A 12455-nucleotide genomic window follows, 5' to 3' on the forward strand; every position below is an offset into this window, starting at 1 on the left:
GTAGATAGGGAAACAATAAAATAATAAAAATATAAAATAAAATTATCACGACGTTTCGAATGCAACACAAGCAATCATCATCAGGTGTGAAAACCACAGCAAGAAAATTTGAAAAAAGTCGCGGTTTTTATTTTATTGTCTCCCTTCTACGTGGTGACTTTACCGAAAGAACCAAGAATATGAATTGTTGGGGTGGCTGCCCCCGTCTCCCCGTTCTCCCGTGACCCCCCACTCGTCTCTTCTCCTCCCCTCGCTGCTGCCCCTCGTGGCATGATTTAAATGGCTGTACTAACCACCTTGCGAATATGCCGCGGTGCCCCTCTCGTACACACTAACCACGAGCCGCGCAGTGGCGAGAGCACCCACGCGGGCAGAAAACACGCTCGTGCGAAAACACAAGACACCACAACACACAGGCTCACCACACCATGCACCCATCTCCGTATTCGCAGAGACAACACGACAAGGTTTAATGTCTACTGGCGATTTATTCCTCGATAAATGAAGCCAACCTATCTGTGTCAGTGTGGACCAGCAGGGCAGATCAAACCTATCTCTCTACGGCCTAGGACCCAATTAGCCTGACCTCTCCCTACTCACTCTCCTTAACGGATATTCCCTCCTGGCATTACCTCTCTCCTTTGTACTTACGATCCGCTCTCGAGGTGTAGGTAGTCGCGGAGAGGCGAGGCTGCACGTGGCTTTGGCTGGGAACTGGACCTGGCTGCTCTGCGACCCGTCTCACGGACGTTCGAGTAGCAGGGGACAATGACTCCTTGGTCCCTCACTCCAGCAGACCCCGAACACAAAGAGAGCTCGCTTCTCAATTTTCGTCCCTTTTTATCCCCCTACTTCAAAGCTAATGCGCCGCGAACCCGCTGGCCTCTCGTCCAATCCGGAGCCTCGGATTTCCTGCCCTTGGCCAATCGGATTTATCCCCCTCTCCGACGCCCGCTGCACCACACGCTGTGCAAGGGCGAGGGCCCCTCCCCTCCATTGTTTAACCAAGTGCACGGCATCCTCTTGTACCGCCCCGCCCCCCTCCTGCCTGCCGATCCGCGTGTGCCCTGGGTGTTCCCTCACTGCGGTTCTCAGTAGTTCGCCGTGGCCGTGCAGTTTTAATTTAATCCACCGCGCCGCAGTGCCATTCGGCCTGGGGGGGGGGGGGTTCTGCCAATTCCCTGGCCCTAAGAAACCGTGGAGCACCCCCACGATGGAGGCCCTCGGGTGAAAACTCAGGGGCAGGTGACCCCCCCACGAGGCGCTACATGAGAGCGTGTGTGCGTTCACGTGGAGGGTGGTGGGGGAAGCGCTGCGATGGCAGCCTCGTGGTTTCTCTGCCGCAGCACCCCCGCTGCAGGCACGGCTCCCACGGAGCGGTTTCACTGTCGTGGCACCACAGTTCCAACGACTGCGAGAAGCCCATCTCGAGCTCAAGCCGCGTGTCATATTGCGCAGTGCGAGGTTGGGTACCTCGGACACCGCGTCAGCGAGGCAGGGGTGCGCACCGACCCGGAGAAGGTACGCGCCGTAGTGGAATGGCCAAGACTGAGGAATCTGACGGAGATCAGGTCGTTTTTGGGGCTAGCCACTTATTGTCGTCGATTTGTGAAGGGATTCAGCGAGATTGCATGCCCCCTCACCAAACTCACTTCCCCTAAGAACCCCTATCAGTGGACGGAGGACCACCTCGCCCATACCCCCCACCCTGGCTTTCCCTGACTTTTCCACCGATTTTATTTTGGACACTGACGCCTGCAGCAGTGGGCTGGGCGCGGTGTTGTCACAGGTGCAGGATGGGATAGAGCGGGTCATCGCATACGCCAGCCGGACCCTGAGCAGGGCCGAGCTGAATTATTGCATGACCCGTCAGGAACTGTATGCCGTGATTTTCACGTGTAAGCAGTTCCGGCCGTATCTGTACAGCAGGAAATGTCACGTGTGCACTGACCATTATGCTCTGCAGTTTCTCCTAACGTTCAAGGAACCGTGGGGGCAGATGGCCCGGTGGCTGACGCAGCTGCAGGAGTATAATCTGCAGATCGAGTACAGGGCAGGGCGGACGCACGCAAACGCGGACGCCTTGTCAAGGCGACCCACGGTGCGCGCCGAGACGAGGGCGGAGGAGGCCTGCCCGTGCTTCACGGGGGGACGCTGCCGACAGGCAACGGTCCCCCTAGAGCGCCCTGAGACTAACCCCCCTCCGCTGAAAGTGCCGTGTGTGCCATGGAGGACCCTGCAGAAGGAGCCAGGGACCCAGTGGACCGCCCAGAGGGCATGGGGCCCACACCCCGGGGCCCGACGGGCCGCTCCGCACCGCCCGGACGGATCCAAGAGGACGTCGGCTGTGCGTTCCCGGGCCTGGATCACAAGCAGCTGAGACAGGCCCAGCGGCGGGACCCGGACCTGGCGGCGGTGGAGGCGGCCCTGAAGGAGGAAAAGGTCACCCTGCAGGGACCCTGGAGTGGTTGGTACGCCCGGTTGTGTGTAGAGAACGGAGTGGTGCGGGAACTAACCAAAGCCGTGCAGCCGGGGTGCATCTGTGTTCCCGCCCAGGTGTGGCCCCAGCTGCTACGGTTGGTGCATGATCACCCGCTAGGGGGCCATGATGGGCAACGGCGCACTCGGGAGACCCTGTGTCGCCAGGATCTCTGGCCCAAACTGGCACAAGACGTGGCCACCTGGGTACAGGGCTGCCGCACTTGTCAGCAGTGTGGGCAGAAACCGGCGCAGCATCAGGTGTCCGAGGCCATTCTGCGTCATCAACCAGCTAGTTGGGATCGACCTACAGGGGCCATTCCCACGATCCCACCGAGGCAACCGGTACATCCTCGTGGCGGTGGAGTATTTCACGCGCTACCCAGTGGCGGTGGCGATCCCAGATAAAACGGCCCTTGTGGTCACCCGAGCATGTGGATCATTACGTACTTAAACATGGGATCCCTGACCGAGTCATTACTGACCAGGATAGTGAGTTCGAGGCAGAGCTATTTCAGACTCTGTGCCGCGAGTTCGGAATCCAGAAGGACCAAACTATGGCATACCACCCCTAGGCGAATGGTATGGAGGAGCATATGAACCAGACCTTAGCCGGGAAGCTCAAATGTATGGCGGCCGCCAATCAACAGGATTGGGACGAACACCTCCCCTATGCCCTGTTCGCCTACGCCACCACCGTACACACATCTACGAGACAGACCCCGTTCCTAACGATGTTTGGTCGTAAGTCTCGCCTACCAGCAGATCCGTTGTTCGGCGTTCCCCCGCCGCAACCGGAGCAAGGGAGCCAGCCCATGGAGCACCTGATGGGGACCCTGCGAGGGGCCCGTGGCCGGGCTTACCAACAGGCGGAGGCTGCACATCAGCGGCAAGAGCAGGGCGCCCGGCCCGGTGTGGAGCCCCCCTTCTACTCAGCGGGCTCTAAGGTGCGGCTGCACACCCCGCGCGTAGGGGCTGGACAGGTGGGGAAGCTGACCACCTACTGGCGTGGATCCTGGACCATGGTGCGGCAGATCCCCCCCTGGACGGTGCTGATCCAACGCGGGGAGAGGGGCCGAGAGACGGTGGTCAACGTCCGCAGATTTAAACCATGGAGGGCGGCTCCAGCGAGAGAGACCCCAGCCCTTCGGGTACTCCGAAACCCCGGTGTGAGTCCATGTGTGTGTATACGTCAATGTGTGTGCGTGGGTCCATGTTGTGTGTAAGTCCATGTGTGTCTCTTAGTCGATGTGTGTAAATCTATGTGTGCTTAGGTCCATGTGTGTGTGAGAGTCTACATATGTGTGTGAGTCGCTGTATGTGTGTATGTCGAATTGTGTGTAACTCCACGTGTGTGTATAAAGTGGATGTCTGTGTGTGTAAGTCGATGTGTTTGTGTGTGTGGGTCGATGTGTGTCTTTTTCGCCCGGGTAACGCCGGGTGCTTCCCGTCGTTACCCGGTTGTGAGGGGCGCCGCAGGTGGTTAGGCTTGCTTCAACCCATGGTTGTGAACATCCAGACGTTAATCAGCAAGGGACATTTCTCGTCCTAATTCGACAAAACCTACGTCAACACGTAATACAAAATTATAATTGGTGTTGTAGAGAATAATTCTGCTCTACGTGTAACTTTTGAGTGGTATGCTTTGTAACTGATGAATGATCCGAGTGTGCTCCCTATTTCAAAGAGAATGAGTTGTTGCAGAGGGAGATGCTTCCTGAAAACAAAAAAATACCCTTTGACCTGTATCACAAGAACAATGAGTCTCACCTGAGTTATCTGTACAGGTTACTTCCAAAACACACACTTTGTCCTAACATCACTTATTCAATGTTTGACCCTCATAGACAAAATGTTACATGTATGCACACAATCAGACAAGTAGACATTCTAAATTATTGACAGGTATCTTGTTTGGTTCTTTCGGTAAAGTCATGTAGAATGAGAATAAAATAAAATAACACAATAAAATTGTCACGACGTTTCGGCCACAACGCAAGCGGCCGTCTTCAGGTGAAAGGTACAGAACTTTCGGGACGACAGAGCTTCAATGAAGGATGTTAAGATTCGTAGCGACTTTTAAGCTGGTTTGGAGAAGTGAGGCGCCTTGACAAAAGGGTTTACATATCAAAGAGCTGAGGGATTAGCTTGTGACTGGTCACAGGAATAGCTATGTTAAAGTCAAAACCTACACATCCACAGAGGCAACTAGTAATTTAGCATTGAAATAGCTAAGGGATTAGCTTGTGACTGGTCATAGAAATAGATGTTAAAGTAAAGGCCTACACATCCACAGAGCTTCAATGAATGCTGTTAAGATTCGTAGCGACTTTTAAGCTGGTTGGGAGAAGTGAGGCACCTTGACAAAGGGGTTTACATATCAAATAGCTGAGGGATTAGCTTGTGACTGGTCACAGAAATGGCTATGTTAAAGTTAAAACCTACACATCCACAGAGGCAACTAGTAATTTAGCATTGAAATAGCTAAGGGATTAGCTTGTGACTGGTCACAAAAATAGATGTTAAAGTCAAAGCCTACACATCCACAGAGGCACCTCGTACATGGACGCCAAAGGGGGTTGCAACAAGTCAGCTGTCATACAGTAAAGCGATGTTAAAAACCTAATTCTAAATTACATCAATATAATAAATGCACTCAAAATATTCTTCAATAAGCTGAGCTATTAACATTAACTGGTTATACACTACACTATATAATGAATACCATATAGTAAACCAATAAAAAACTAAAATATAAACTACCTCAATGTTATATCACAATGTTATATGGTGAAAAAACGGGTGGATTCTTACCTTCCACTTCAGCACCACGGACAGCTACGTTCAGACGGACGAGTCCATCCATGGTTGGAGCGGAGGAGGAAGGAGGGGAGAAACAGCTGCGAGGCGCTGTTATACTCCATGTTATAAACCATACCATTAACCGTGGTCTGAGAGGTATTAAGAGTCAGTGCCAGCGAAAGAGCTGCGGTCTGAAAGTCATCGTTAAATACAATTAATTAAGAACCGAAATGGTTTAAAACATATTTCCAATGGTTACTAAGCCAGAATCCATCTTCTCGGTTGAAATTGTCTCTGTGTTTGTCTATGTGGATGGCCTCATGAACAAATCTCTCATGGTAGCCAGTTGGTTTGCAAAGAACCTCCGTCTTGGAGAAGTCAATGTCATGTGAGCCCACTGAATTATAACAGTGATCTGCCACGGCAGAGGAGATCGTTCTACCGTGTTTCAAGTCTGCTTTATGCTCGCGGATGCGGTCCGAGATATGTCGTTTGGTTTCTCCAATGTAGCTACTACCACAGAGGCACTTTAGTTTATAAACGCCCGAGTACTGTATGTCTGGAACAGCATCTTTTACAGATGGAACCAGATCACGGATTTTATGTACTGTGTTGAATCGGACCTGGATCTTGTGTTTATTCAGGATTTTGGAGATCTTTTTAGTGACCCCTGCAATGTAGGGTAAGGTGATGGTTTTGAGTGGCTCCACAAGAGGATCCTTCTTCCTGACTGGAGTGATTGCTTTGCCGATTGTGTAGTCGGAGTAACCATTAGCTCTGAGAGCCTGGTGTACGTGCTTGAGTTCACTGGTAATGTGTTCCTGGTCGGAAATGCATTGGGCTCTATGGTATAGAGTCTTAAATTTCGATTTAAAGCTTTCGTGACTGCAAGCATTCATCTTCTTTGGTTCTTTCGGTAAGGTCACGTAGAATGAGAATAAAATAATAAATTGACACAATAAAATTCTCACGACGTTTCGGCCACAACGCAAGCGGCTGTCTTCAGGTGAAAGGTACAGACCTGTCGGGACGACAGAGCTTCAATGAAGGATGTTAAGATTCGTAGCGACTTTTAAACTGGTTTGGAGAAGTGAGGCGCCTTGACAAAGGGGTTTACATATCAAATAGCTGAGGGATTAGCTTGTGACTGGTCACAGGAATGGCTATGTTAAAGTCAAAACCTACACATCCACAGAGGCAACTAGTAATTTAGCATTGAAATAGCTAAGGGATTAGCTTGTGACTGGTCACAGAAATAGACAGAGGCACCTCATACATGGACGCCAAAGGGGGTTGCAACAACTCAACTGTCATGCAGTAAAGCGATGTGAAAAACCTAATTCTAAATCACGTCAATATAATAAATGTACTCAATATAGTCTTCAATAAGCTGAGCTATTAACATTAACTGGGTATACACTACACTATATATCATATAGTAAACCAATAAAAACTAAAATATAAACTACCTCAATATTATATCACTCAATACATTCTTCAATAAGCCGAGCTATTAACATTAACTGGGTATACACTACACTATATAATGAATATCACATAGTAAACCAATAAAAACGAAACTATAAACTACCTCAATGTTATATCACAATGTTATATGGTGAAAAAACGGGTGGATTCTTACCTTCCACTTCAGCACCACGGACAGCTACGTTCAGACGGACGAGTCCATCCATGGTTGGAGCGGAGGAGGAAGGAGGGGAGAAACAGCTGCGAGGCGCTGTTATACTCCATGTTATAAACCATACCATTAACCGTGGTGTGAGAGGTATTAAGAGTCAGTGCCAGCGAAAGAGCTGCGGTCTGAAGGTCCTCGTAAAATACAATTAATTAAGAACCGAAATGGTTTAAAACATCTTTCCAATGGTTACTAAGCCAGAATCCATCTTCTCGGTTGAAATTGTCTCTTTGTATATGTGGATGGCCTCATGAACGAATCGCTCATGATAGCCGGTTGGTTTGCAAAGAACCTCTGTCTTGGAGAAGTCAATGTCATGTGAACCCACTGAATTATAACAGTGATCTGCCACGGCAGAGGAGTTCGTTCTACCGTGTTTCAAGTCTGTACCTTTCACCTGAAGACGGCCGCTTGCATTGTGGCCGAAACGTCTTCAGAATTTTATTGTGTTATTTTATTATTTTATTCTCATTCTACGTGACTTTACCGAAAGAACCAAAGAAGATGAATCCTTGCAGTCACGAAAGCTTTAAATCGAAATTGACAGGTATATTAACAAAATTGAATTACTGCACTGAAATATACTGCATCAGTTTACATCGTACTCACAAGAAGCTATTTTAAAAAAATATGCACCATCTGCTTAACAGTGTATGTACAACAAAATATTGCGCCATTCAAAACGAGTTTGCCATTGCTTGCTGGCGTCTGGGTCAAAATGTATCAATTTCTAAACATTACCTACAAACAAAACAACTGAGATGCCACATCAACCATCACCCCCTACTGACAGGCTCTAGTCCACATGCAGGCCGGTTCAGGGCCACTACCTTGTGCCACACAGGGGCAGCTGCTACTTGGGGATGCTCTTCAAGTGTTTGAAACGAGATACGACACAAAACTCCGAATTGCCAAGGCGATGAAGCAAGCACCATATAATTGAAATTATGATAACATAGTCAATGCTTGGGAGCTTATTGGCTCTCGCTCCTGGTTAGAGATCTACCCAACCCACAGGTCCACAAAGACTGGCCGCTCTTACCCTTCAGGTTGAACCTAGGAATTGAGTGTTAAACTTCATTCTTGTCATTAAAGGCCTGTGACAAAGGTGCATCTATTGGAGCGACATCATCTCTGCCTTACACATCTACCGGGTCTCCATTTGACTTTGTTTTGTCATGGAGGAAGTCCACCCACACCTCCACTTCCACAAACTGCTGGGAGTTGCCTCGCTCTGCCTCGCAGCCAGAATTCTCCTCCTGCTTTACGTTGCCTCCATCTATGTGAAGGTCCCATTTTGGAGTTGAATCTTCATCTTCACATTTCACCTTCACTTCTTTGCTCTTCACCACCACTTCTTCACATTTTACCCTCAATTCTTCACTCTTCACCATCACTTCTTCACATTTCACCTTCACCTCTTCATATTTCACCTTGATACCTTTAAAAGTGTCCAAGCTGGGATTTTCTTCCGGTTCTTGTTTCATGAGGGATGGGCTCATTGCGGCACTTTGACTTTCACAAGCTGATTTCAGACTCCACTCCTTGTGGATCTTCCGATGCTTGTGTGTTCTTTGGTGTACTTGAAGATGTGATGACTGTGCAAACGCCTTCCCACACACACTGCACTTGAAGGGTGTCTCTCCCGTGTGTGTTCTCTGGTGTACTTGAAGATTTGATGACTGTGCAAACGCCTTCCCACACACACTGCACTTGAACGGTTTCTCTCCTGTGTGTGTTCTCTGGTGTCTTTGAAGATGTGGTGACTGTGCAAACGTCTTCCCACAAACACTGCACTTGCAGGGTTTCTCTCCTGTGTGTATTCTCTGGTGTGTTACAAGGGTAGATGAATCTGAAAACGCCTTCCCACACACACTGCACTTGAAGGGCTTCTCTCCCGTGTGTGTTCTCTGGTGTCTTTGAAGATTTGGTGACTGCGCAAACGTCTTCCCACACACACTGCACTTGCAGGGTTTCTCTCCTGTGTGTATTCTCTGGTGTGCTACAAGAGTAGATGAATCTGAAAACGCCTTCTCACACACACTGCACTTGAAGGGTTTCTCTCCCGTGTGTGTTCTCTGGTGTACTTGAAGATTTGATGACTGTGCAAACGCCTTCCCACACACACTGCACTTGAAGGGTTTCTCTCCCGTGTGTGTTCTCTGGTGTCTTTGAAGATGTGGTGACCGTGCAAACGCCTTCCCACACACACTGCACTTGAAGGGTTTCTCTCCTGTGTGAGTTCTCTGGTGCCCTGTCAAATTTCCAGTACTATCCGTGCTGTTTGCATGCCGGTCGCATTGTTGCCTTTTTGCATCGAGCCGCGCCGAGTGCCTTTGCTCCATCAGACAAATTCTGCAGAGGAAGCGTCAGCTGCAGACAGAAAAAAAGAATATCCACACCATCTACACGTCAGTATTGATGCACAGAGGAATGCATACACATAGTAACACATGACTTACACGTCTATACTTATTCATATATTCATCATATAGTGAAAACGTGTCCAAAATTCATCACACGGGCTGTTATGGCACACAATGAGAGGGCAAATGGTCATAAACGTGCTGGAAGCACTCGTATCTTCAAAATGAATGTTAACCCAAAACTCCGAGCACACAATTTCGGCTGTCTGGATTCAAAAGGAATATTTATGAAAGATAAATTCAGCTGACATAGCAAAGGGTGTGGAAAATAATACTATTTGTGTTATGCAGAAATGCATAAATTAACGTTCAATCGCAACTTAGAGGTGTGAAGCCAGGCACAGATGTCCTTGAATGCTGGGACGAACAGTTCCGACTTCAGCTGCACGTGTGCTGTGATAACTTCCTGACTCCATTCTTACAAAGAGTTCCAGAGAAAAACTAAAATAAACTACCGTTTTGATATAACCTCCGTGCTCAATAGAGTTAATAGACTTGACTGCAAATACAAACTTGACCCTGTCACACACTGGCATGGTAAACAGTTGGTGGTGTGTCCAGATGCATGCCTGGCCACCTTGATCTGCTCAGTATTAATGCTTCCTTACTCCACCAAGTAATTAATTGAAGATCAATCAACATCGCCGAGGCTGCGTGTCTCTTTCTCCATGCGGTGAGATGTTAACTACCTCTCCTGGCATACAGGAAGTCATGGGTTAGATCCTGACCCTGACGCCTGCTGTATATTTGGAGTTTGCGTGTCTTTCTCTCTCTCCCTGTGGTCGCATGGATTTCCCTCCGGATCCGCCGGTTGTCCCCACTCCACATGCAGAGAGTGAACACCACGACGCGTCTAGAGTGAACACCGCCACACGTCTAGAGTCAACACCGCCATGCGTCTAGATTGAACACCGCCACGCATCTAGAGTGAACACCTCCACGCGTCCAGAGTGAACACCGCCATGCGTCTAGAGTGAACACCACCACACGTCTAGAGTGAACACCTCCACGCGTCCAGAGTGAACACTGCCACGCGTCTAGAGTGAACACCGCCACGCGTCCAGAGTGAACACTGCCACGCGCCCAGAGTGAACACCGCCACGCGTCTAGAGTGAACACCGCCACGCTGTTGACGAGCCTCACCTTGTGTTGTGGGCAGGTCGCTTCTGAAAACAAAAGCGGTACAGCAGCTCAAGCGGGCTTGGCCTGGTAAAAAAGAATGAAATAAAAACTGCGTCAATATTTAAAAGTAAAACAAAGTGACAAAGTGGCGAGCCGAGTGAAGACAAATTAAACTTAAGTGAGAGAGTTGAAACAACCGCGATCAGGCGAGGGCAGGAGGCAAGGCTCCGCGTGGCTAGGCCCCACGTTGTAAAGTTCCAACCTGGACATCGCTTCCATGCTTGCTGCTACTCAATTGACATCCTACGAGAGAGAGCGAGGCTATACCTCGGTAAACAACAACCACCACCACCACAACAACCACCACTACAACCACCACCACAACCACCACTACAACCACAACCAACACAACAACCACCGCAACAACCACCACCACAACCACCACCACAACCACCACCACAACCACCACCGCTACAACCACCACCGCAACAACTACCGCAACAACCACCACCACAACAACCACCACAACAACCACCACAACCACCACTACAACAACCACCACAACAACTACCACCACAACCAACACAACAACCACCACTACAACCGCATCAACCACTACCACAACCACCACCACAACCAACACCACAGCAACCACCACAGCAACCGCCACAACAACCACCACAACAACCACATCCACCACAACCACCACCAATACAACCACAACAACCACCACCACCAATACAACCACAACAACCACCACCACACCAACCACCACAACAACCACCACCACAACCACCACCACAACAACCACCACAACAACTACCACCACAACCAACACAACAACCACCACAACCACCACCACAACCATTACCACAACCACCACCACAGCAACCACAACCACAAAAACCACCACCACAACAACCACCACTACAACCGCATCAACCACTACCACAACGACCACCACCACAACACCACAGCAACCACTACAGCAACCACCACAGCAACCGCCACAACAACCACAACCACCACAACCACCAATACAACCACAACAACCACCACCACAACAACCACCACCACCAATACAACCACAACAACCACCACCACAACCGCCACAACAACCACCACAACAAGTAAAACAAAGTGACAAAGTTGCGAGCCGAATGAAGACAAATTAAACTTAAGCGAGAGAATTGAAGCAAACGCGATCAGGCGAGGGCAGGAGGCAAGGCCCCGCGTGGCTAGGCCCCGCGCTGTAAAGTTTCAACCTGGACATCGCTTCCATGCTCGCTCCTACTCAATCGACATCCTTAAGAGAGAGAGAGAGCCTGGCTCTACCTCGATAAACAACAACCACCACCACAACAACCACCACCACCACCACAACCACCACCACAACCGCGACGAGAATTTCTCACCTCGGATTTCAGTGCACAGCGGAGCAGCAGCTTCCTGTTACTTCGTGACGTCACGCGGCAGCAGGAGTTGACATGACGTCACTTGCGGGGTACAAAATACTCCCCTCCCACAATGAGCGACTCTATAACTTAAATAAATTATGTTAATGAGCCTGGCCCATACGTCGAGGGATGGGCGTAGGTGCCGAACTCGCCACAATAATCTCGCGACGGCTCTCATGAATATATTATGTTAATGAGCCGCCAGTCACCGGGAGTAGCTTTGCCCAAATAAGGATTCTACTTGAACAGATAAGGGAAGTGACTCAGGCAGAGGTGACGTCACGCTCAAGGCCGCGGTGGACAGGGTGGGGTGAATACCTTGGTGACATGACGTCACAAGCAAGGTACACCTCCCGCTGGCGTTTCACGTCGATGAGGTAATGCTGAGTGGTGACGTCACAGAGCAGGGTTGGAGTTTAAGTTGATTTAGATTAATTTTGCATTGTTCCCTCCCTTGATCAGATACCCCTTGGG

General features: G+C 49.5%; 1 protein-coding gene across 2 annotated transcripts; it reads right to left on the reverse strand.

Annotated features, from left to right (window-relative positions):
* Positions 1–468: 468 nt before the first annotated feature.
* LOC142906851 (uncharacterized) lies at positions 469–12072 on the reverse strand. Of its 2 annotated transcripts, XM_076055518.1 has the most exons (3): positions 11940–12072; positions 10546–10608; positions 469–9349 (listed from the first exon to the last, which is right to left on the reverse strand). In XM_076055518.1, exon 3 carries the CDS (start codon positions 9319–9321, stop codon positions 8116–8118), a length of 1206 nt encoding a protein of 401 aa, XP_075911633.1. In that variant the 5' UTR covers positions 9322–9349; positions 10546–10608; positions 11940–12072; the 3' UTR covers positions 469–8115. The 2 variants fall into 2 exon arrangements, with proteins under 2 accessions (XP_075911633.1, XP_075911634.1); XM_076055519.1 differs by lacking the exon at positions 10546–10608 and having other exon boundaries at positions 11940–12049.
* Positions 12073–12455: the final 383 nt, after the last annotated feature.

This window comes from Petromyzon marinus, chromosome 71 (assembly GCF_048934315.1).
Source record: "Petromyzon marinus isolate PM22_M1 ecotype Great Lakes invasive population chromosome 71, UKy_Petmar_22M1.pri1.0, whole genome shotgun sequence".
Taxonomy (NCBI): Eukaryota; Metazoa; Chordata; class Hyperoartia; order Petromyzontiformes; family Petromyzontidae; genus Petromyzon; species Petromyzon marinus.